The following is a 27130-nucleotide window of genomic DNA, read 5'->3' as shown; positions in this document are numbered from 1 at the left end:
CAAACGTTTCGATTTTTATATTCAAACTTTTCCAATTTTATATTCAAACATTTTATATTCAAAAACAGTAAATGTTCATTTACTGTTTTTGGGCTATATTGTGAGAATTTAAGTATTAATTTTTTTTTTAATGTATATAATCACATTGCAGTGATGTAAATACATTCATGTGTTCTTGACATAAGGTCGAAGTTAGTAATTTAAAGATGTGCGGTAATTTCATGTTGTTAGAAATGCGTTGTAGAGGTAGTTGTGCTGCGGTTAGAGATTTTCTTTTTGTTTGGCACAAGCATATTTTTATAGTCTGATCTCAACGCATCAATTCTTGGATTAGTAGCGGTTGATGGACCAGGTTTGGTTCAGGTTGCGTGCATCTCAGTTTTAAATGTTCTCATTCTGTTTGTGGAAATGTAGCTATGAAATACTTTAGAATTGTATTAATGTTACCCTGATATATAGATATATATATTTATTTATTTGGAATGGCATCCACTTCACTGTCTCGCGACTCGGACTCTGCCCAAACAGAGGAACTGCATAAAGAACTTATTTCACACCCGGCAAATTCATCGGAACCTGAAATCGAAGAATATGTTAAAGATTTCGATAAATCTGTTAGCGATACAATTATTCTTGTTCACTCAACCCTGAAATCGAACGTTCTGGGAATAATTGGTGGATTTTCTTCTATACTCGTTGGTGCTTATCAGTTTGGCTCTGGAGGTTGGAGCACATGTCCACTTTTGTTATTACTTGTTGGCGTTGGAATTTCGTTTTGGACACTACGAGAAAATTTAGTTAGAGAAAGACAGATACGTTCATCTTTACGCCGTGCAGTAGCTCAGAACGAGAAGGGATGTATTCTAGCTTCAATTCAGGATTTACCATCGTGGGTAAGTGTTGAGACCAAAGTAAGTTGGGGATAAAATTAAAACACCCTGTAATGGCTTAACTTTTGATATGGCACTGCTTCCTGAACAGCCACGAACTTTATACATTTCTCTTTAATTTTCTTTCGTTTTTTTTTTTTTTTTTTTGTGGGGGGGGGGGAGCTTTCGATCCCTGCATTGCGGGTTTGCACTGTGTTATGCTGAGTGGTGCTCGCGGCTTGCTGCTTTACTCGTACTGCATCACGCTCGAGTTATGTATTTTATTTATTTATTTATTTATTTATTTTTTTCGGTGAGTGGTTGCATTATAAAGAGTGACTCGTTAAGAGAACGGAATCAAACAAAATAACTAGGACCCAAACTAACTAATAACAAAATAACTAACCCAAAGCAAATACGAATTCCGTTCTTGGGAATTAGGCACTTGTCAGTTACTCTCCTGTCCTGTCAGGTGTCTTCTCGATATGGCACTTGACAAGATGAATGTTTGCCAGGAGATTGACTGCATGTGTCTCCACCATGTCGTATTCTGTACCTCTCCACTGCATTCTTCATGTGAGAGATAGGTCCAGTCTTCTATTATTTTTCATCCACTCCAGTCTTTGTCTTCCTCTCTTTCTCTTTCCCTCAACAGTTTCTTCAAGAAGTGCCCTTTGTAGGCAGTTATGTCTCAGAATATGTCCAAAATAGCTGACTTTTCTCTTTTTAATTTCTTTCACCAGGCTCCTGTTTATGCCTACCATCTCTAGTACCTCTTCATTTGTCTTTTTGTCTTTCATAATTCTTTCATAATTCTTTCATATCCTCATAATTCTTCACAGCATCCACATTTCAAATGCCTCCAGTTTTTTCACACTCAGATTGGAGAGTGTCCATGTCTCTACTCCATATAATAATATAGACCATATGTAGCATTTGGAGATTCTTAGTCTTGTTTTCAGATTTAATTCTCTAGATGTTAGAGGATTTTTCATACTGTTGAAAGTTGACCCTGCAATTTCAATCCTTTTTCTAATTTCATCTTCTGTCCTGCCATTCTCTGTGATCAAATGTCCGAGGTATATGTATGTTTGCACCTGTTCTAATTTATTTCCTTTTATATTGATGCATATTTTTGGTATTTACTTTTCTCTTGAAATTATTCATGATTTTTGTCTTTTTAAAGTTGAAACTGAGGCCATACTGTTCACTGTACTTGAGGGTTTCATCTGTAAGAGTTCTGAGGTCATATTTGTTTTCAGCTAGAAGAACCGTGTCATCTGCATATCTATCTTAGATTATTAATATTTCTGCCCCCTACAGTGATTCCTTGGAGGTTACTAATTTTATTAAATATTTCTTCTATGTACAGGTTAAAGAGTATCGAAGAAAAGACACAGCCTTGTCTCGCACCTTTTTGAACTGGGAATTCTTCTGAGGTCTCTCTATTTATTCTCAAAGATGCCGTCTGTTCCCAGTAAAGATTAGTTAATATCCTGATGTCTTTTCCATCCATGCCTATTTTTGAAAAGATTTCAATTAATTGTTCATGTTGGACATTGTCGAATGCCTTTTTGTAATCTATGAAGCAGAGGTACACATCTTTTTGTTTTCCTAGATATCTTTGTATGATGGTTCTGATGTTGAAAATACCTTCTCTTGTACCTACATTTTCCTTGAAGCCACTTTGTGTATCATTTATTTCTATTTTTATTTTTATTTTATTTCTTTCAAGAATAATGTACAGGAGGACTTTTGATATTTGACTGATGATGCTGATTGTCCTGAACTCTTCACATCTTGTAGCTTTTGTTTTTTGGGGGAATTGGAATGAAAATTGAGTGATTAATATCTTTGGGTAGAAATCCAGTCTCGTATATTTTATTGCATAATTTTGTTAGAAATTTCAGTCCTTCATCGAGAGCCCTCAACCATTCTGCCACGATGTTATCTATTCCTGCAGCTTTATGTGGTTTTAGTTTTCTGATGGCATTTTCAACTTCACAGAGTAAAATGGATGGTCCTTCTAAATCAGTCTGTTCAGGAATATCATTCCTTTGTTGTTTGTATAACTTCCTTGTGTATTCAATCCATCTTTCCATTATTTCTTTTTTATCCATTAGAATATGGTCTCTTGAGTCTCTAATGACACTTGCATTATACATTTATCTTACATTTATTCTTAATCCATTCCTCTTTGGCTTTCCTGCATTCTTTTTTTATTTTACATCTATACACTTATTCTTAATCCACTCCTCTTTGGCTTTCTTGCATTCTTTTTTTATTTCTTTATTCATGCATTTATATTCAGCTTTGTTCTTTAACTTTTTTCTTTGTTCCATCAATGTTAGTATTTTTTCATTCATCCAAGGTTTATTCCTTTTCCTTTTTAATTGTGGGAGTGTATTTTTGGCTGTTTCATTGATGCTATTCTTGAATGTTTGCCAGTTCATGTTAATTTCATCAATTGGTGTGAGTTGTGGTGTCAGACTTGTTAAGGAATTTTGTGAATTCTTTTATAAAGCAGTCTTTAACTTCTTGGTTGTTAAGTGAGTCTGAATTATAAGTTTCTCTTAATGATGGTTGGCTTGGTATCTTAAGTTTTATTTTGATTTTTGCAATCACTGGGTTGTGGTCCGATCCTATGTCTGCTCTAGGATATGTTTTTGTTTGTGTTATTCCATTTCGGAATCTTTTGCTTATTATTATATAGTCAATTTGGTTTCTATAGATGTCCCCAGGGCTTTTCCAGGTATATAGTCTTCTGGGAGGATGTTTGAACAGTGTGTTAGCAATTATTAGATCATTGGTTTCACAGAATTGAATTAATCTTTCATCTCTTTCATTTCTGATTCCAAGCCCTTGGTTTCCCATGCAAAATGAGATTTTTTCTGAGCCCACTTTTGCATTTAGGTCACCCATCATTATAATAACATCATCTGACTTAGCATTGGAGATTGTAGTTTGGATGTCTTCATAAAATTGTTCCAACTCTTCATCTGGATGGTCTTGGGTTGGTGCATGTGCTTGGATAATATACAGGTTGAATGGTTGTGCAGTTATTTTGATGTTATGATTCTGTCATTTATGGGCCAATATCCCAGTAGAGATTTTGCAGTTCTATTACTTAGGACAAGTGCTACTCCATTAAGGTGTAAGTCACTGCCAGAGCAGATTATAGTGCAATTTTTTCTTCTTATTATGCCTGAATCTATCCACCTCACTTCACTGATACCTGCAATATTGGCCTTCATCACTTCTAATTCCTGGAGTAGGTTATCTAATTTGCCTGCCTCGTAGAGTGTTCTGATTCCATGTTACTATTTTCAAGAGATTGCTCCTGGTTTTCAGACAAGGGACAACTGAGAATATCCTCCCTGGAAGGTTTGAAGATATTGAAGATGAAGATATTATCTTCATACACTACCTTAGTAGTTCTTGTCTTACAATTCCCGGTTATTCAAGCTCTTCTTCCCTGTAGCTATATGAGCTGATGGTTGCAGGGGTCGGTTGACGGTTACTCTACTCATAGCCTATTCTCATTACTAGATAACTACTAGAATTTCTTTAATATACAGCACATGAAATTATGTCATTTTCCATTTTCTAAAACTTTTACCCTTTTAATGATCCATTTAAACTCGAATAATCACTTGTTGTCAGTAGCGGTTATAAAGAATATGAAGTCTGAGAAACTGAACTTTTTGAGTTAATACCAAGTGGAGGTTATAATTCTCTTTGGAATTTCAGAGCCACACATTCCTAAAATATTAATTTAAAATATTTTTCAAAAATTGGTAGATATTTCTGTTTATCATTTTGGATCTGAATTCTCTGAGTAGGCTTCTCTCTCATAGACTGATATACTAGGATAAATGTGTGTGTGTGTGTGTGTATATAAAGGTATTTCTGCCATTTTCTTTTTTCATTCTTCAGCCATTATTTCCATCCGAAATTAAAATGCCAGTGCAGTTTTAATAGAGTATTTCATATGGTCCTGTGTGATATACTATTCCAGAATTGAGATGACATTTGCTTTTGCTTGTCATGAGAGCAAATACTCCTCATCTCCTGCTTCTCTAGAGGTTGCTGTACTTTTTTTTTTTACAGTCCAGCCATGCGTCTAATGAAATATCTTCCATGCAATTTCGAAAATGGTATTAGACAAAACTTTAAAAAAAAGCAGGAGACACATGAATGAATGAACGAATGAATGTTATGAAGTAATATTGAACTGACATACATATTATTGATGCATTTAAATACATTAAATAATCTATATACAGTAAGTGATGAGATGATGATTAGATGTTGTTTCAATTGAAAGTTGGTTAGCTATGGACTAATAACAGGCAAAAATGTTGATGTAGAGGCCTTCTGTTGCGAGTTCTTGGAACTCTAAGCAAGTGCCATGTAATAATATAGCAATTTGTTAATTGTATAAATTTACACTGTAAATTTATACAATTAATGATAGGTGTGTGTGTGTGTGTGTGTGTGTGTGTGTGTGTACACACACTGCTTGTAAAGAAGTCAACGGACACTCCCATGTGCAAGGTGTATCATGCAATATAACGAGTCATGTTTGTATCCAGTATAAATTTGAGGAATATGGTGCTTGCAAGTCAGTGCAGTATTATCCTGGTGAAATAGCTGCAAGAAGGGAAATGACAAGGTTCAAAAGAGGCTTTGTGATAGGATACCATATTGTATGTCTATCTGTTTGGCTAATTGTTGACAAATTGGGCCATCCCAGATCAACAATCAGTGATACCATACTAATGGAAATGCAGGGATTTAACTGCAAGTGCTACCCACAGTGGTTGACTTACCATACTCATCAGATGTGACAGCAGGGTGCTACAAAGTACAATATGTAAAAACAGCATTCAGAACTCAGCATTCAACATGTCAGCCATTCATTGGCTGACATGTTGAATGCTGAGTTCTGGGCATCAACTGGAACATAAATCTGCACAAAAGCATTCAGAACCATGGCTCACAACATGGATTCCATGGTAGGACTGCAGTGTGCAAGACCTACATTATCTGAACCAACATGTATCTCTCTTTGCATCTTCAGTGGTGCAAAGAGCATGTCCAGTGGGATGTGGAAGCTTGAAAAGTTGTGTTATGGAGCAAAGAATCAGGCTATACTCTCTACCAAGCAGATGAATGGGTGTGGCAGATGCCCAGTGAACGTCTCTTAGCAGAGTACATAACTCCAGTTTGTAGTTTGTAGTGCAACAAACATTGAACTCTGAGAGGTATTTGAACATTCAGCAAGTAAATGTGGAGATAGAGGAAATCAAGGTACATAAGATATTACAGAATCTGGATGTGAATACATCTGTAGGTTTGGACAGGATATTGGCTTGTGTATTATAAGAATGTGGTAGGGAATTCATAGTGCATTTCACTAGATTGTTTGAGTCTTAGCATGGATCTCGCCTTCTGTTCCCAAGGGAATATGAGGAGGTGAAACTAGTTCCATTACATGAAGGAGATTGGAAGACAGAAGTAGCAAAGTATCGACATATTATAATTTTAGGAGCAGTGGTCAAAATAATGGAAAAGTCAATTAAAGTCAAATTCAGGAATGGGTGGATAGGAAATGCAATATTATATGGGAGGGGGGGGGGATGAGCATGGCTTTGTGAAGAGTAGGTCAACTTGCTCACTTTTTATAATAAAGTGACAGCTGAGTTGGATAAAAGTAATGCCTATACAGTAATACTGTTGGACTTTGCAATGGTGTGTGACAGGATACTGCATGAAATCCTGATATATAAATTATATTAAATGGATATGATATGAAGCTGGTGATGTGGATAGAAGGGTAGTTGTTGAGAGATACCAGATAATAGTTTATTCAAGAGTGGTCCTGTAGAAGGCTTATGACTGATGCCACAGGGCTCTGTATTTGGACCACTACTATTTAATTTGTTCATTAACGATATGGGAAATATTCATTTGTTTGTAAGTAATTTAAAATTAGCTAGAGCAATAGTCAATGATGATATTTTACAGGATGATTTAAATAGACTGGCAGTATGGGCAAATGAGAATGGATGTCAATTTAATGTGGCAAAGCATAAGGTTATGCATTTTGGAAAAGATTATCATCTGTTTACCATATTGATGGAACTGTACTCCAGGAAATTTAAGCCAAGGATTTGGGGATGTTGGCAGATAGAGAGTTAAATGCCAGAGGTCAGAAGTGGCTAAAACAGCTCATAGGATTATCTGGTTATTGAACAACACCCACCCATACATGCAGTGATAAGCAGGTTATTATTCCTTTTTATAAGGCCTCATCTAAATTATTATGCACAGGTGAGGATTTCCTGGAGATGTGGATGAGGTGGAGCAGATTCAGAGACAAGTTATCAAGATGGTGGCAGGTCTGTGTGATGCTCCATATGAGATTGAAGATGTGTGGGTTACAGAGGCTTGTTAATTGGTGGATAAGTGGGAGATTAGATATATAAGTTTCCAGGTTGATAAGACTTGGAATAAGGATTAACATTTGGATAAAGTATTAAACCAAGAATATAATTTCTTGGCATCTTTAATTTGTAATATAATCAAGTGGAAAAACGTTTAACATCTATCCCTAATCCAGAGTATTTTAGTAATAAAGTAACACCTTTTGACTACTTGTATGTGGAAATAAAGGTTCACTTGTTAGTAAAATATTTGTAAGCACATACTTTGGATCCTTAGAAAACAAATTATCCTATTTCATGATGTTTTCTTAAGGTGAACTTTGAATCAGATGCTTTATTACCTAGTTTGCATAGTTTACTGGGATCTGAAAAGGTCTAGCTGCCATTAAATTAATATATTCCAAGCACATCCCACGAACAAAATATTGTAAACTATCGTACTTTACTTGTTGGAAGTTTTTCAACTTGGTTATACTATAAATTAAAGATGCCAAGAAATTATATTTTATTATTATTAAACAAGACCTCATGGAGTCAAAGACTCATCTGGGAGGTCCTTTTATCTCACACACATCTCATCATACCGTGTCTTAAACACATTCAAACTCCTTGCAGACACCACACTCTCAGGCAAGGCATTCCAATCACTCACAACTCTGCATGAAAAAAACCTGCTTCTAACTCCCCTACTCACACCCGCTTTATACAGTTTCCAGGGATGACCTCTGGTTCTCCCCTGATCTCCCACTATTCTCTGTAAAACTTCTCCACCAATGATCCTATAAAAACCCCTTACCAACTTGTTGGTCTCTCTCATATCTCCCCTCTTCCTTGGTTTCTTGGTTTGGTTTTATTGGTTTTTTATTTATTTGGTATTTTATTTATATTCTTGGTTTAATCCTTTATCCAAGTGTAAGCAAACAAAGTTTGCACCTGAAGTATTTTCAGGACTGGGCAACTCATATATAGAGGCTAATGACCTCGCATCACTTGCCTTAGTATCCCATAATGCAAAGACTTATGGACATATATAATGCTAGGCATCATGAGAAGGGTCACTACCCAGACCGGTTTCGACCTTTATTGAGGTCTCATCAGTGGGAGCCAGACCCAGAGGTGATACCAAGGTTAAAGTAATAAGTAAGTCATATTTTCCTATACGAAATTTATATGCTAATTTATAGTATAACCAAGTGGAAAAACTTCCAACAACTATCTCTAATCCAGAGTATTTTAATAATAAGGTGCGACACCTTTTGGCTACTCATTATATGAAAATACGACTTCTGCATTACTTCGACCTTGGTATCACTTCAGGTTCTGGCTCCCACTGTGATGAGACCTCAATAAAGGTAGAAACCAGTCTGGGTAGTGATCCTTCCTATATAACGTATAGCATTATACATGATTATACATGTAAGGATATGTGCTTTGTATTATGAAATACTAAGGCAAGTGATGATGTGAAGTCATTAGCCTCTATATACAAGTTGCCCAGTCGTGAAGTTACTTCACATGCAAACTTTGTTTGCTTAAACTTGGATGAAGCATTAAATCAAGAATATAATTTCTTGTTATCTTTAATTTATAGTTATACTATAAATTAAAGTGGAAAAACTTTCAACATTCTGTGTTGAATTTTAACTCATTGGCTGTAAGTTTGAAATTGAAGATACTGGTATTTTTTATGGATATTATATTTTAAGGAAAGTAAAGATGTTATTCACTCAAGTCAGTGTGGCTGAGATTAGAAATTTTTGTTTGTTGCAGATCTGTATTTTCAGTTTATTTCTTTGTTTAGGACAAATATATCCAAGTTTTCAAGTTCATTAGAGTTTAGGGCATCATGAATTCAACTCGTTATTTAGGAGAAATCTCTGGTTAGTGATATAACTATTCCAATTGATATAGTGAAATATTACATAATAGGCCTCAAGAAAATGAATAAAAATAAATAAATAAACTTTCAATAATAAGTTTCTAATTTAAATGAAAGTTTGAACTACAAAATAGTTTAAAGGCTACTCTGTATATTTTTAATACATTTAATTGATTAAAACTTTGTATATCCGTTCCCAGAGATTTGCTTTAGCTGTTTTATTTTTGTTTTAAATGAGAGCTCAAGTAGTATACATTGTCAAAATTATATATATCCTTAAGTTTTATATATATATATATATATATACAAGTAGTCTGATTATAGTAGTCTGCATAAATAACTTATTATTTTATTATCTAAAAAAATTTCCTTTTTCATTTCCTAATGATATTCTCAGTAGTTTAGTTCCCAAAATTTAGATTTAGTGACATATAGGATGGTTATATGTTAATTTAATTTTAAACCTATCTTAATGAATTTTGTAGGTTTTTTTTCCGGAGACAGAACGAGTGGAATGGCTAAACAAGGTAAGAAACAAAAAATTTATCACATTTGTTATTAATGGATCATCATGGAGTCAGGTGGTTCCACCCAAAGACTAAAATTTGTCATATTGTACTTTTAACTCGCATTTTTCCATATTCATAGCACCCTCAGGGAATACATGCTGCTTGTCATCTAAAAAATCTAGTTGTTCTCTTATTTGCCACGTTTTTTCCAAGAATGGCTTCTCATTCCTCCTCCCCCCCTCTCCCTCTATGAATATCTTGCATATTCATAGAGGGAGAGGGGGAGGAGGATATCTTACATATTAATCTGGTAAAATCTTGTCAGATTTGAATGTCTCTGTATTCCCACTACTCAGCCTCTTCATTAAGCACATCATAATCAACTTCCAGGATCCTGACATTGTTTCAATTACTCATTTCCAAAATCAGATTTCTGCATATTAGTCCAGGTATGGTCTAATCTCAAATTAAGTGGAACAATGTATCATTCCTGCCAACCTGTCTTGTCAGCATATGCCATGTGACATATTACTATTCTTTGTAGCAGTAGTATGCCACATGGTTTTTATAATGTTCATAATATGTGTTCTCTAAACACATTGCAGTGGTGTGGGGTGGGGTGGTGGGATAGCATTGTGCATAGGTAACATTTCAAAATTTAAGTATTAATTCTGGATTTTCCTTTTTATAATTTCATACTCTTTAAGTTCTTTTTCCTGTTATTATTTGAATTTGAACTTTTCAAATTTTCTTTTTGTAAGTTACATATTCTGTCATAAGATTTCCCACCATTTCTTATATTGTTTCCTGCTTTTTTCTTTGTTTACCGATCTCAGCTATCTGAAAAAAAATTAATTGAAATAATGTAATATTAAATATGAATTTATGCTTAACTTACTTTGAAATTATACAGTGACAGAAAAATAGTTTTGTCTTCAGCTTTTCAAAGATTAAAATACTTCATAATTGCCAGCTATCTATATTTGAAATGCATTTAGTATTACTTCCAAGCCTCCATGGAGTCCAAAGACTCTTTGCAAGTAACTCTCACATACTACAATAATTATTATGCCTTGTCTTGAACAAATTTAGCAGCACTTGCCATCCACTCTGATAATGCATTCCACTCATTCACCACCCATCAAGCAAAAAAAATCTCCTTTTCTCCTTTTTCTTACCCACATGATCTTTAGAGTTTCCAGGAATGAACTCTCTTTCTTATATCATCCATTTTTGGAAAGTTAATTAAGTACTAAAGTTAAATTTCAAGTTAATTAAGACTAAAGTTAAACTTTCAACATCTTTCTCTAAATCCAGAGTAATTTAATAATAAGGTTGCACACCTTTTGGCAACTCCTATTGCTTCTGCCTTAGCATCTCCACTCTGGGCCTGGCTCTCACTGATGAGACCTTAATAAAGGTCAAAACCAGTATGGGTAGTGGCCCTCCCTTAATGCATAGCAGTATACATGTCCGCAAGGAGATGTGCTGTGCATTATGGGAGATACTGAGACAAGGAGTTGAGAGCTTGATCCACCTTTGCTGCGAGTTGCCCCATGTTGTGCTACCTTACCTCAGTCCTGAAGATACTTTCAGACGCAAACTTTGTTTGCTCACACTTGGATAAAGGATTAAACTAAATTTATTATTAAAGTTAAATTAAGTTAGCGAAAAGTTAGAGATGCCCTAATTATCTGACCATCAATACATTCTTGGGTATCTATTTCCTGGGAATGGAGGGGAGCAGCACTATCAAGGGCACAATAACTTAAACATTTCTGCTCACTGATAAACTTGCAGCGGATTCACATCTGGTCCACCTGGTATTTATCAACTATTTTGGAATTTGTGTAGTATTATTCTCATTACTATTAAATACACTCAAAACATGCTCATTAAATAATTGTCTCTGTAGTGGTCATTTGTTTGTGATAGTTACGATGTCAGTTTTCATATTCCTTCCTTTTGCTTGTATAGCTTAAAACTTTCTTGGGTTTCTTTTGGTTTTTTGACTAATCATCTTTCAGACTATTCTTTTTCTTTGCATTTTATACTTTTCCTGAATCCGGACAATTTTGACACTTTTTAGCAATGTGATCAGCAATTTCTGAGACTACAGAAATTCAAGCTTACTGATCACATTTTTAAGTATAAGATTGGAGCAACATGATATTAGGAAGTATGCCATTGTATTGATGTAAGCTTAGTTTCCATAATCACCTTTCTGATTATCAATGCAGTAGCACTAATACCTCATTTACATTTGCATCCTCTGAGGTAGTTAATATTAGCACACCTTTCAAATTAAGTTATTTCGTATTCAAACACAAGTGGTACAGTAGTAAGTAATTGATACGACATTATTTACAACAAATTAGGATACATTATAAATGAGAATGGCTTAAATTTAATAGGTAAATTATACAGAGAATAATAGGTAAAATATGAAGGAAAAAGTAACTATATATAAGTTATATACAGTAAATATGGTCAGATGTTCCTCCAGTATCTTGCGCAATCAACTGCTCTTTCTGTGCAGGATGTAGGGTCCTCTTTTGTGGAAATCGATTGAAGAAGGCAGCAAGAAAGAAGGTGTTCCATGGACTGGGTTGCCCCACTTTCATAATTATCTGATCTAGTGAGGTTTTGTTTGGAGCTTCCTATCAAATCTGTTTGGGGCTTTTCCAAGTATTCCAGTGCAAGTGAGCACCACATGGAAGATGTTTGGCTGTTGGAATACCAGTATTACTCTCAGTTATAGTGTAAACCATTGTTAAGTTTTGTCTCTGGAGCATTTTTAGGTGGTTCAATGATTGCTAGAAAACTGTGTCAGGATCTTAGTCTTTGGGGAACTAGTCTGGCTAAATAGTGGATGGTGCTCATTATTTATTTGTCTGCTTCTTTCATCAGCTGAGAATGCAGATCTTTGAATTGAAGGGGATGCAATATCAGCAAAAGTATATAGGTCTCTTAATGGTGTGGGTTTTAGGCATGCTGTAATTAAGCAGCAGCATTCATTCAATACTGGGTCAAGTTTTTCAGCATGGCAAGATCTGGCCAATACAGGGCAGGCATATTCAGCAGATGAATAGCAAAGGGCCAATGCAAAAGATCTCAGTATGCTAGGATCTGCACTCCATTTGGGGAAAGTAAGCTTTCTTAGTACATTGTTTCTCATATATTGTTTCTTTGTTTTTTCTATGTGTGTTTCAGTGGCGGCCCGTACATAAGCACTGTGACACTGCAGCACTCCCAAGGAAAAAATGAAAAATTTAAATTTTGTTTGTGTTTATAAATAATAACAATGCTAACAACATTATGTAAATGCAATACTACATGTTAAAGGTTACAGCTTATGTTTCGACAGTGATTAAATAGTTAATAATTGGAATTGTCCACGCGGTTAGCCTAGTGGCTATGCGCTTCGCAACCACATGCCTGGGGAAGGAGTGTCCTAGGTTCAATTCCCGTCGATGATGCGAGGAGCTTAAGGTTCTTCCTCAGCCATAGTCAAGTTAGCTGGTCTTGGGCGTGGACAGCAGGGTTTTTTCCCTCAGTTTATCTGGGGGGAAAAACCCTGCTTTTTCAATTAATGCTTCAGATTACGAAACAAATTCACTGCAATCTAACGCAGTGTCGATATTATCACTTTCGACCAATTGCAGCTAGCCTCGCCAATATTCGTTTGTGCTTGTGATTGCACGTTACAAGTCATTCTGACACTGCTGAAATGAGCAGTGTATGTATGCTTGCGCGCATTATTTCTGTGAGATACAAAACTTTTATTATTGGGCATGTTCGTGGTGAGGGTGAACTATTTTTTGCAAATCTTATTTTATTCTGTTAAAATAACATATAATTATTTATTTATTATAGATACAGTGCTGAATTATGACAAATGTCACTGTTGAAAATATGAAAAGAATTATATTTTTTTCAATTATCGTTACACGAAACAAATACACTGCTATCTAACACAGTGTCAGAATTATTGCGTTTGGCGAAATGCAGCCAGACTCGCCGATACTCATTTGCGTTTGTGATTGCACGTTACAAGGTCATTCTGACACTGCTTGGTTGGACAGTGTATCGTATGCTTGCATGCGTTATTTCTGTGAGATACGAAACTTTTATTATTGGTGAGGGTCAAATATTTTTAATAAAGCAATTTTTTAATATGTAAATTTATTTATTAATAAATTGGTTACTGATTAGGAAAAAAAGAATTTATTATTTAAAATTTTATTTTTATTTTTATTTTGTATATGCAGCATCCCCATTTAAAATTTTCACAGGCCGCCACTGGTGTGTTTTATATGAAAGAGTCCTTTATTTAAAAAAATAAATAAAAAATAATACTTTGAAGATCAATTAAATAAACTTATTCATTTATCAATATGAAGCTCCAAATTAGATATTCACAAAGATATCATGTTAACAGTGAGATTTAAGAATTTGGCTTCTTCTCAGATTGTTAAGCACAGTGTGTTTTATGTATACTGTTTTCTTCTCATTAAGCACAGAATTTTGTGCTCGTAATTGTTTGTAATTTAAAAACATCACTGTGTGTGGTGGTATGTCTGAACAGTGATGTTTTTAAATTACTAACTGTTATTGTTAGGAGTGTTTTATGAAGTTTAGCTCAGAATTTAAGTTAGAATTTGGAGCAAAAATTTCAACTGAAAATAACAGATTAAAAAAAATGGGTAAGAAATTTAAGAAAAAAATTGCATGAAGGATATTCTTAAGTATCAGAGATAGGCAGGAGAGAATAGCAGTGTGTAACAAATAGCATGCAAGAGCTTCATTAGTGAAGCTCTTGGTGAAGAAGGGTGCGAGGTGTAGATTTGGTGAGTAGAATGCATTGTCAGCATGTATTGTGAATTCAGGGGAGTGTAAATAAATTCAATGTTCATTATGATAGACATGTTACCAATTGAGTGGGTCTCTCACAATGAATTCATTGATTCCATGGAGGCTACTGAAATAATCATGATAACTGGTGCAGCCAGACTCGCCGATATTCGTTTGTGCTTGTGATTGCACGTTACAAGGTCATTCCGACACTGCTTGGTTGAGCAGCGTATCGTATGCTTGTGTGCGCTATTTCTGTGAGATAAGAAACTTTTATTATTGGTGTTTGTTCGTGGTGAGGGTCAAATATTTTTAATAAAGCAATTTTTTAATATGTAAATTTATTTATTAATAAATTGGTTACTGATTAGGAAAAAAAGAATTTATTATTTAAAAAAAATTTTTTTTTTTTATTTTGTATATGCAGCACCCCCATTTAAAATTTTCCAGCTGCCACTGGTGTGTTTTATATGAAAGAGTCCTTTATTTAAATAAAAAAATAGTACTTTGAAGATCAATTAAATAAACTTATTCATTTATCAATATGAAGCTCCACATTAGATATTCACAAAGATATCATATTAACAGTGAGATTTAAGAATTTGGCTTCTTTTCAATTTGTTAAGCACAGTGTGTTCTATGTATACTGTTTTTCTTCTTATTAAGCACAGAATTTTGTCTATAGGAGTGAACTTCAGTAAACATGTTAGCATTTACAATGTAATAACTACGAGTACATGACTTCTTTAAAAAATGTTTCACTGTCTTAATTTGGCTTCCAGATTAAGTCAGATATATGAAATTCTCTGATCACACTTTCTGCTGTTATTACTACTAAACACAACTTAATATTATATTATCTGTGAACATGTTTGTTTATATATTTTTTGTTATTATACAGGTATCTCCATATATATTATGGTGTTATATTTGAAAATCATTTGCACCAGTTATGATTATTTCAGTAGCCTCCATGGAGTCAATGGATTCATTGTGAGAGACCCACTCAACTAGTAACATATCTATCATAACGAATGTTGAATTTATTTACACTCCCTGCATTCACAATACATACTGACAATGCATTCTACTCACCAAATCTCCAAATCTACACCTCGCACCCTTCTTCACCACATTTTATACAACTTCTAGGAATGGCCTCTTGTTCTTCCAATCTTCATGTCCACTCTTTTTATAATTCCTTCTGTATTAATCTGGTAGAATCCCTTAACTAATTTGAAGGTTTCTATCATATATCCTCTTTTCCTTTTACCCACCAAACTCTGTAATCCACATTCCCTCAACTATCTGCATAACCAACACACCAGTGTCCCGATATTATTGTGGTCATTCATCTTTAGACCCTCTCTACATTTCCACGTCACAATGAAAAACTAGGTGACCAAATTTGAGCACAATAGTCCATGTGTGGTTGGACCATTGTCTTATATAGAGGTAGCACCACCTCCTTATCTCTACAGGTTAAAGTACTTTTTACCATAACAGCAATACAATGTGCCCTAGGAACTTTAGTCCACTGTCTACCATCACCCCAAGATCCCGAATCTCATCCTCTTCCTAAAGTACAGCTCAATCAATACATTACATAGCCTTTTGTCTCTGTATCCCAAAGTGTAACACCTTGCATTTATTAACCTTAAAACTGCAATCCCATTCATTTGTCCAAGCTAAAAGTCTGTTCAAATCTTCCTATAGAGAATTAACATCAGCACCACTCCTGATAATTCTACCTAACTTGCACTATATTTTTTTTATGGTTACTCTGCTACCATAACTGTCCATTCTATAACTATTCAAGTTATACTGTGGACTTCTAATATATACTAAAGCAAACACGATGTCCCCCCCCCCAGATTTGGTTACAAATAAAGAGCCATTATGATATGTAGCACATCTGCCAAAATGCAAGCACAAAATAAATCTCCACAGGACAAAATGTTTTTTCTCTCATCCCATCAGATAGTTAGGATGATGGTGAGAGAGCTACGATTGCCCTGACATGAATGTGTTAGTCAGTTGTGGAGAGTAAGTAACAATATTTATATATAAATTTATTTTAGTTGGCTAGAATGTTTCAGATTTGTATCCATGATGGTGTATTGACTTCAAAATCAGCATGTTGTGTTTTTCCAAAAAATGATGCTCAAGATACATAAAGAATTAAAATGTTTACTCTAAACATAATTATATATAATACTACAAATTCAGTATATTGAATCATTCTCTTTTTCTCTCTGAGGAGATCATATTCTCTGCAGAATTAATATTGTCATTCTGCATTCTGTAGAATGACAATCTATTTATCTAACCTTATTCTTATTAAATACAGAGAATAACTAAATGGCCATTTAGTTATTCTCATACTGAACACAGCATTCAGCTGAAAGTTCCATACTTTCACTTGACTCTATGTGAACTTCCTTTGTAGTATTTATTTTATGCTGTCTTATTTTGTCTTCTTTTATTTTATTTATTTCTCCTCACTCATTCATTCCTCCGAATACAAAAGAAGTTAAAGATCTCACTTGACTAATATACTTGCATATGTCTTCTAGTAAGCAAGTTTCCTTAATTCATCTTTATTTTGTATTCTGAGGAATTTGAGAATAATTGCTCAGACAATAGGAATGTGTTTAATTGGCAGTTCTAAATCTTCTTCGATGTACAGTCTTGACACAAGTTTTCAAAATTCGAGGCATCAGAATTCAAGGAGAACCGGCATACCAGTCTGGAACTTGGGGGTTTGATCACCGTAGGTGCTGGGGGGCACGAATCCCCCTTTTGAGTCTTCGAAATTCGAGTAATCAGAATTCAAGGAGAACCGGTCTACTGGTCCAGAACTCGGAGGGTGGAACCCACCTTTCGAGTCTTTGAAATTCGAGTCATCAGAATTCAAGTAGAACCGGCCTACCCGTCCGGAACTTGCGGGGGATTAGGTGCAATAGGCGCCAAGGGGGGGAACCCCCTTTCGAGTCTTTGAAATTCGAGAATTCCATAACATTCCATCATAGTAGTAAATATCACAATTGCATACTTTAGCAATTCTGTAGTGAGATATTTCGTTTTCAGTCATCTGTTGATCTTTATCATTTGTGTGTGTGTGTGTGTGTGTGTGTGTGTGTGTGAGAACTGGCCTAATAACAGTCCGGAACATGGGGGGGGGTGGAGCCCCTAGTTTATGTGTATGTGTGTGTGTATGTGTGTGTGTGTGTATATATATATATATATATATATATATATATATATTTTTTTTTTTTTTTTTTTTTTTTTTTTTTTCCAATTATATTTAATTTACTTCTATAACACGTTACTGCACGCATATTGAGATTCCATTGTAATCATGCACCCAAATTGTATGTTATTCCTAGTATTGTTTGAATTACTGTACTGGTGATGTCCCAAGATACTTGGGATGAAATATTTATGAATTAAATAGTCATTACTGTGGTTATTACGTTTGTTTTTAGTGATGAATTCACCACAGGTTTTGTTATATAAAAGTTATAAACTCTGTCCCTCAGGGTTTTTATTAGATCTATTTTTTGTGAAGAGTGGTGGTGGTGTGAGGCCGCATTAAGAAATCTTCCTGTGTTGACGAGTTTTCTTTATATTGAGAAAGGAAGTTTATTATCTTTTTCATTGACTTCAAATAGGATGTCAAGAAAAGGAAGTTTTCTAAGTTCTTCTTGTTCTAAAGTAAATTTTATATTCTTATGTAAATTATTCAGGTAATTTTTGAAAGCAATGAGTTCATCTGTTGTTCCTGACTAAATCATGAAAATGTTGTCTACATAGCATAACCAAATTTCTTGTTTTTTATGATAATTGATTAAAGCATTATTTTCAAAATGTTCCATAAATAGGTTAGCTAAAGCCGGAGAGAGGGAAGAGCCCATAGCCAATCCTTCTTTTTGTTCCCAAAATTTGTCTTGATACATGAAAAAAGTATTATTTATACAATGTTTATAAAGATCTACAATGTCCGGAGGAAAGAGGTCTTCAAGGAGATTCAGTTTCGTTTCTTGGAACATTTGTAAATAGGCTGATAACGTCCAAACTTGCTAAGATGTCTGAAGGTATAATGTAAATATCTTTTACATTCTCAATAAAATGTGTACTGTTCTTGATGAAAGAAGATGTTTTTCCCATGTGAGGTAAAATCATGTTAGCGAGATGTTTTGCTAAATTAGAGGTCTGAGAGTTTCTTCCATCCACTATCGGTCTTAAGGAAATACCTATCTTATGTATTTTTGGTACACCATAAATTCTTGGAACTAATGGGTGTTTTGATTGTAGAGTTCTTTTAAGTTCTTAAGTCCAATTAGACATTTTTTTAATTAGATCATTGGTTTTATTGTGAGCACGCCATGTGGGATCGCTGTCTAAAGGTCTATAGGTATTAGAATCTTCAAGAAGAGTTTTCATTTTATTGCTATAATCTTCAGAGTCAAAACTGTTGCATTCCATTTATCTGCTTTGATTATAACGATATTTTTGTCTGATTTTAGTTCTTTGAGGGATGTGTATTCCGTGTAAGGAAGGTTCCTTTGAGGTAATTTGCTTTGCAATAGTTAAGCTGTGCTCTGTATGCGGATAAGATCTGATGTATCACCAGGTAAATATCTTATTCCTTTCTCTATTTGATGTCCAGAGGAAAGAGGTCTTCAAAGTAGATCTCTTTCCTCCGGATATTGTAGATCTTTGTAAACATTGTGTAAATAATACTTTTTTCATGTATCAAGACAAATTTTGGGAACAAAAAGAAGGATTGGCTATGGGCTCTTCCCTCTCTCTCTCCGGCTTTAGCTAACCTATTTATGGAACATTTTGAAAATAATGCTTTAATCAATTATCATAATGTAGATGACATTTTCATCATTTGGTCAGGAACAACTGATGAACTCATTGCTTTCAAAAATTACCTGAATAATTTACATAAGAATATAAAATTTACTTTAGAACAAGAAGAACTTAGAAAACTTCCTTTTCTTGACATCCTATTTGAAGTCAATGAAAAGATAATAAACTTTCTTTCTCAATATATAGAAAACCCACCAACACAGGAAGATTTCTTAATGTGGCCTCACACCACCACCCATCACAAAAAATAGGTCTAATAAAAACCCTGAGGGACAGAACTTATAATATTTCCAGCACAGAAAAACAGAGAAATGAAGAATTGGAATATTTAACACAAATCCTCAAAAAAAAATGGTTATGAACCCAAGACTCAAAAATATTCTCCACACACCTCCTACAAGCATCACATAGAAACAAGATTTCAAAAAACGTCATCACGCTTGATTATATCAAGAATGTTACAGATAAGATGGAGAAATTACTAAACAAACATAACATCAAAGTAGCCTTTCTGCCGCTGGAAAAAATTTCAAGATTTCTATATCTCCCGAAACCTCCACATCATTCTTTAAAAAAACTAGGTGTTTATAAAATTTTTTGTTTGTGACTGCTACGTAGGACAGACAGGAAAATCTGGGGAAATGTGCATGAACGAACACCAAAAGGATGTACAAAACAGAAGGGAACACAAATCCTGTATAGCTTTCCATATTACTTCCACTGGCCACAATGTACTCTGGCAGAAAACAAACATGTCTTATATAGAAAAAACTGTTACATAAGGAAATTTAAGAAGCTGCAAACATGCTTAGAATTCCAACACAATGCAATAAAAACCAAAGCTTAATTCTACACTAAGTTTGGTCAACTTTGATAAAAAAATATACTTCAGTCAGACCTCGGACATTATGATTGTGAACAACAGAACGTGGCATCATTCAGCATTGTTTAAACTTAGCTCTGCATTCTGATTTTTTAATTTTATAAACAGTCAGACAGCTACAACTGTATAGTATGAACTGTTAATTTCTCTTTTTTGTTGTTTTAACTTTCAGTTACCTTTTACCCCTGAAGATGTAAGTCAAATGACTTATGAAACTTGTCGGGTTTTATTTCTTTATTGTGCTTTTAGCTTAATAATCAAAAAAAAAAAAAAAAAAAAGTGGTCCAATTACGGAATATGCCTTATGAACTTGTAAACCACAGAAACGTCCACTTACAAATAACATTTTGTATTTGTTGCTTAGAAAGATCTCGCCTGCTTTTATCTTCTTTGTTTCACTCACTCCTATTATGTTAATCTGGTACTTATCCAGTTCTTCTGCTAGTTTAATTTCTTTTCCATTGATTCATCTTAGGTTGATAGTACCAATCTTGAACTCTGTAGATGTTGAGTTGGAATGTGTTCTGGGATTTGTTCCAGTAGCTGACTTTGTGCTGTTCATCATGGTTCCCTGATGAAAACAATGGGGAAAGAAATTTTGTTATGTTGTACCATCATTTTACATTGTAGTTGAAGCCAGTAAAGTACAATTTGGTTGGCTAAATCCCAAATTGCCAGTCCATCCTTATTCATTCAGTAACCAGGTAGGTACCTAACAGGGTGCATCACAAGAAGGCAATGATTGGAGATTAGGTCAGAAGCCACAGTCAGTTCTCCACATTCCTTAAAAGGCTATGTGGAGGTCTTCTCCCAGTTATACGGCTTTGACCCTTAAGTACACCACACATTAAGCTTCCTGCAGTAATTGAATTCAGCTTCTCCAGTGTTGGCAAGTTGAGTTCAATTTTCTGGACTAAGATGGATTTTTAGATATGAGGAAGGAAAAAAAAATTTTTTTTAAGTGGTTTGTTGGGTTTAAGAAGCAGCTAATGATACACTGAGTGAGGAAATGTTTTGATTCAAAAGTTATGTTGTTCCCAGTTGGAGTAGCATGTTCCTTTATTGGAAAGATGTGGGTTTGAAATCTTATTTGGGAATATTTATAAGGAATCCTCATGAAGGTGAAATCACTGGTCTCAGATGGAGATGACATTATTTTTCTTAACAGAAATTTGGAAGGAGAGAGTTGCAAAACAGATAATTCAGCTAGAGAAGAGCAGTCAGCTGGTACACATAGCAGACTGTGGAGTTAGGACTAAGTGTTCTGTCTAGTGAATTAGATTAACCCAGTGTTAGTAAGGTGGGAAAATGTAACAAAAGTGGTAAAATGGGGTCCCACACTAAACTTGCTTGCATGCAACAGCCTGTCATCTATGGCGTCAAGTAGCGGGTTATGGGAGGGGAAGCTATACTGAGGCATGACTCGCTGCCATACATTGTTAAAAAAAAAGTTATTCAATTTAAAATCTTTGGGGACTGTGACACCCTACCTTACTAACGCCGGGTTAAAAAAAAAAAGGGCTGTGTGTTCGAATCCCACTGTGGACATGGGTGTCTGTTGATTGATTGTCTTTAGGTCGGAAATGAGTGGAATGCGTTCCCAGAGTCTGTCGTGGATGCTGTGACAGTGAATGAGTTTAAGGCGAGGTATGATAGATACTGTATGAATGTAGAATAGTTGTGATGAATATGATTTGGGGTCTCCCTCGATGAGTCTAATGACTCCCTGGAGTTGCCCGTAATAATAATAGTTATCCAGTGTGAGACCACCACCCTGTCTATTGGAGGCTTGAAGTGGCATGAAGTTCTGTATTTGGTCTCTAGAACAGGGTTTCTGAACTATGTAAAAAAATAAATTAAAAATACAAAAAAAAAAAAATAGAGAAAATTCCTGTGCCCACTTATGGTGTGAAATGTACTACAGGTTTGCAAAAGGGGGGGGGGGAGGGGAGCAATTCTGTGTCACAGGGTTTCTGACATCTGATAGTAAGTAATGATTTTGTCTGTCAGTATAATTTGAAAAGAATTATGATTGGAAGAGTAAAGAAATGCAAGGTGAACTTCCTCTTGATTTCACACATTGGTTACATATGTTATCCACATTTTAAGATGGAGGAAAGGCTTGCTACGACAAATATGAGGAAAGTAAACTTAAGTTTGATCTGTATAGCTTTTTTTCCTCTCCTTCCCCATCAGACCATCACTTTGACTCGTAACCATATCTGGCAATGTAGTTAGTAGTGATCTACTTTCAGAAAAAATGCAGTTTCAACCTCTGGCATATCTACCAGTCTTTGCTAGAGGTTTAAAAAGTGCTGCTTTTTTGTTGTATTGAATATTTTTGTCTGCAATATACAGAATATTACATAAAATGTTTATAAAGTACAGTATACCTTATTTGTTGTCAGAATATATTGTAAAAGTTGAAGTAATATACTCGTATATTATATTCAAAGAGGTAATTTAATGTAAAATGTTAACTATGGTCATGATCTGATAACTTCAGGCCAGATGTACTGTATCTGTGATGGAATCTACCCACATAAGCAGTGTGATTCTACTAGAGCGCTTCTGAAATTGCTTTCTTTTTCATATAATCACATAGAATTATTGTATTGTTATGGATGGCTTATATTTTATTAGGATATCATTTACCCAGATAGTAATCTTCTCTATAAAGTGGAGAGACCTAGAATGGAGTTACAATCATAAAAAAAAATGTCATGCAAAAATTCATCCCCCTCTTTTTTTTTTTTGTAATGCAGTGTATTACTATCTTACGTATATTACTTCAGTGTTCATGAGCACTGTATTGCAATAATTTTTTTAAGATAGTTTTGTTTAATATGTTTGTGTCAATATACCTGAATATATAATTTTTATACTCATTTCTGTTATTTTATTAATTAGTACAACTTGTCAAGATCAAGAACATCTTTAAACATTTCTTTTCAACTTTAATTTAAATCATATATATTGGTTAAAAATTAGGTTGTCAAGCAGCTCTGGCCATATGTTGGACACTATGTTAAACAGTTACTGAGTAGCACAGTTGAAGAAACAATAAGGGAAAGTTTGCCTTCCTATTTGAGTTCATTTAAATTTGAAAAAATTATTTTAGGTGATATGGTAAGTAAATGCTTTTATTTATTAAGTTTTCAAATATAGCTTAACTTGGTATATAATATATGCACATACTCAGTATAATTTTGATCATTGATATTCTTATTATAAATTTAAAAAACATTAAAATCTTTAAATTTATAGTAATATTTATTGTATTCTGTGTGAAACTGGTTGTATTAGTAATGCAACTGTCGTAAGAAACAAGAAGTAATGATAGAAGACAGAATTTGAGAGATAATTAAGGGTAATTTACAAAATGCCATGTTGTCTGAGAAAATTCTGTATTCATGTTATCTGTATAGACAGAAACAAATTTATTGCACCATAATAACCTAAAGTGGTTGTGTTAGTAGATAAGATTCGTTTTTAACTGTTGATGGTGTTCAGTTTTCAAAGAGCAATAAAGTTCACATCTTTAGTGAAGATAACATTTTGTGTTCTTCATTTAATACATTTCGATTGCTAAAGTGATTCTCCAGCATTTGGCCATTTGGATTTTCATACTACTCAAAACTATCTAATCTTTATAGCAATAAAAATATATCACGTTCATTTTTTTATCCTCATTTTTTATTCAGTTACACTGTTTTATACAATTCCAAGGTTCATGTGAAGGCCCCATGTTATGAAATTTACAGTGGCTAATTTTCATGTTTATTATTTAAATAGGAATATTTTGAGTTTTTAGAGAGATAAATGGCAGTCTTCATTTGGAGCTTCCAGAGTTCATAATGCCTATACTGTACCCATAGTTTTAGCTGAATGCAACTAATATCTTTTAGAGGAGGGAGAAGTAGTTAATTTTATATTGTAGAAGTAAAACTGGTAAATTTCCATTCTGGATTTGACACCTCAATGTAAGCTTTTTTCGGGGAGGGTTATATTTCCTGTATGAAAATGAGGTCATCACTTAGTAAATTAATTCATTTTGTCTGTCCATATGTCAATTATTCCTTGACTGTAGAGTGAAGGAATTCTTGTTAGAGTGGTCTGTTGAAATTCAGTAAAGTATTGCAAAAATTTTGTTTAGTCACCTCAGTATTCGTTTCAATTAGTCTGTTGCAGAGGAGAAGGGACTGCTGCCAGGATGGAATTTGATAAAATTCAGGGTTTATTATTTAGCATCTTTTAAAACTGTGATTTCTATTTTAGCTTCAGTTAGATCATTTATAGTGGCAAAGTTAAGCAAAACAAAACTGCCTATAATATGTAAGCCAAGAACTGGTTGCAGTTAAATGAACTGCACAAACTTGAACATGCTTATCTTATAGAAGTGACAGTGTCATGCATTTTTTGATTTGGTTGCAATGAATTTGTACATGTAATAGCTTTTGCAAGAACAATAGAAATAACATAAGTTAAGCTCAACCATATTCAACTGTTTTTGTATGAAAACAATTATAACAGCTGGCTAGGATGTGTTTTATGTGTATGCACCACATACACATGAAACACATATCCAAGCTGGTTGACTAGTTTCTCTCTCTCTCTAACACTGGATCCTTTTTTTTTTTTTGGCAGAAGAATTCAGAATGATAATTCCTCTTTCACAGGATGGAATTGAGTGAAATTTTGGTATTTGGGATCATCAAAATTTATTAAATTATTTCAGTTTTGGTTTCATTAAGATAACTGAAAATTGTATCGCTGTACAATAATGTCGCTAGGGTGGAAGTTTATTTTCCACTTGGTTAAACTATAATAAATTTAGTTTAATCCTTTACCCAAGTGTAGGCAAACAAAGTTTGCACGTGAAGTAGTTCAGGACTGAGGCAACTCGTAGCAAAGGTGGACCAAGCTCTTATCTACCCATGACTCAGTATCTTCCATAATGCAGAGCACATCTCCGTGCAGACATATATAATGCTATGCATTAAGGGAAGGGCAACTATCTAGACCAGTTTTGACTTTTATTGAGGTCTCGTCAGTGGGAGGCAGACCCAGGAGTGGTGATACTAAGGCAGAAGCCATGGAGGGGTCATATTTACTTATACAAGCTGCCAAAAGGTGTACCACCTTATTATTAATTTATTCTGGATTTAGAGAAAGACGTTGGAAGTTTATTTTCCACTTGGTTAGAATATAATAAATTTAGTTTAATCCTTTACCCAAGTGTAGGCAAACAAAGTTTGCACCTGAAGTAGTTCAGGACTGAGGCAACTCGTAGCAAAGGTGGACCAAGCTGTTATCACCCCATGTCTCAGTATCTTCCATAATGCAAAGCACATCTCCTTGCAGACATGTATAATGCTATGCATTAAGGGAAGGGGCCACTACCCAGACTGGTTTCGACCTTTATTGAGGTCTCGTAAGTGGGAGGCAGACCTAGAAGTGGTGATACTAAGGCTGAAGCAATGGAGAGGTCATATTTACTTACACGAGTTGCCAAAAGGTGTGCCACCTTTTTTATTAATTTACTCTGGATTTAGAGAAAGATGTTTGAATTTTATTTTTCACTTAGTTAGACTATAACAAATTTAGTTTAATCCTTTACCCAAGACAAAGTATGTGCCTGAAGTAGTTCAGGACTTTGACTAAGACAAGGAGTGATGAGAGCTTGGTCTACCTTTCTACGAGTTGCCTCAGTCCTGAACTACTTCAGGTGCAAACTTTGTTTGTCTACACTTGGGTAAAGGATTTAACTAAATTTATTATAATTAAAAGAACACACGTATTAACCACAGTGAAAATTATTTAATTGTAAATATTTCATCCTAAGTATCTTAGGACATCATCAGTACAGTAGTTTAAAACAATAATAGGAATAACATACAGTTAGGGTGCATGATTACAATAGAATCTCATTAAACGTGCGTGACGTGTTACAAAGTAAAAAAAATAAATAAATAAAATAAAATAAAAAATAATTATTTAACACAATTTTGAATGACAATTTCCCATACTTTAGGAATAGTAAGAACATCATTGCAGTTTAAGTTTGGTCTGTGTAGTAGGGTTTCAGAACTTTCTTTGTATAAACGTTCATGTTTATATAAAGATCTATGTAAAAGTTTAGACTTTTCCCAATGGATCCTATGGCTTGGATTTTCAATTCCGTGTTGAGATTTCTGCGGTTTAAAAAGACGAATGTGGTCTTGATGTTCCGAGATCCCTTTCTGAACAGACCTACCTGTCTGTCCAAAGTATGACAATTTGCATGAGCATGGAATCTCATAAATGCCAGGCAACATCAAAGGTGAGAGTTTGTCCTTAGGAGAAGGTAACAAGTTGTAAATTTGGTTGATAGATTTGTAAGTAGTGGCAAAATTGTAATTCTTCATAATTTTAGAAAGACGTTTGGAGATGCCTTTGATGTAAGGTATGGGAATCCTATGGACTTCTTCCTGTCTGGTTTGATGTGGAGAAGTGATTTTTTGAGTTGTTTTAGGATTATATCCATTTAGGATGGCTGTATTTTTGATTACTTCTAATTCCCCATAAAGCAACAATAGAATTACTAACTCAGAAATTTCCATCTAATATAGTTAAATTGTTCAAGTTTGTTATTGCATCAGGTTACTTCACTCGAAAGGTCAAATTTGCAAGCAAAAAGGAACAGCAATGGGATCTCCTTTATCACCAAACCTGGCAAACTTGTTTCTAGAACACCTTGAGGAAAAAATATTCATTTTTGAACCCAAACCAATAATTTGGTTAAGATATGTTGATGACGTATTTGC

General features: G+C 34.4%; 1 protein-coding gene across 1 annotated transcript in view; it reads left to right on the top strand.

Moving 5' to 3' along the window:
- Nucleotides 1–261: 261 nt before the first annotated feature.
- The window catches only part of LOC150098881 (extended synaptotagmin-2-like), a 253180-nt gene continuing 226311 nt past the window's right edge, over nucleotides 262–27130 (top strand). Inside the window, exons 1-3 of the mRNA XM_090404585.1 lie at nucleotides 262–893; nucleotides 9683–9724; nucleotides 23316–23453. Coding sequence (XP_090260711.1) covers nucleotides 483–893; nucleotides 9683–9724; nucleotides 23316–23453 — 591 coding nt within the window. The 5' untranslated portion in view covers nucleotides 262–482. The remainder of the gene's footprint in view (nucleotides 894–9682; nucleotides 9725–23315; nucleotides 23454–27130) is intronic.

The sequence above is a fragment of the Typopeltis vanoorti genome, chromosome 15 (assembly GCF_054136105.1).
Source record: "Typopeltis vanoorti isolate ZY-2024b chromosome 15, IOZ_Tvanoo_1.0, whole genome shotgun sequence".
NCBI classification, from domain to species: Eukaryota; Metazoa; Arthropoda; class Arachnida; order Uropygi; family Thelyphonidae; genus Typopeltis; species Typopeltis vanoorti.
Note: the sequence above shows the minus strand (reverse complement) of the source record. Positions and strands in the feature narration are given on the sequence as shown.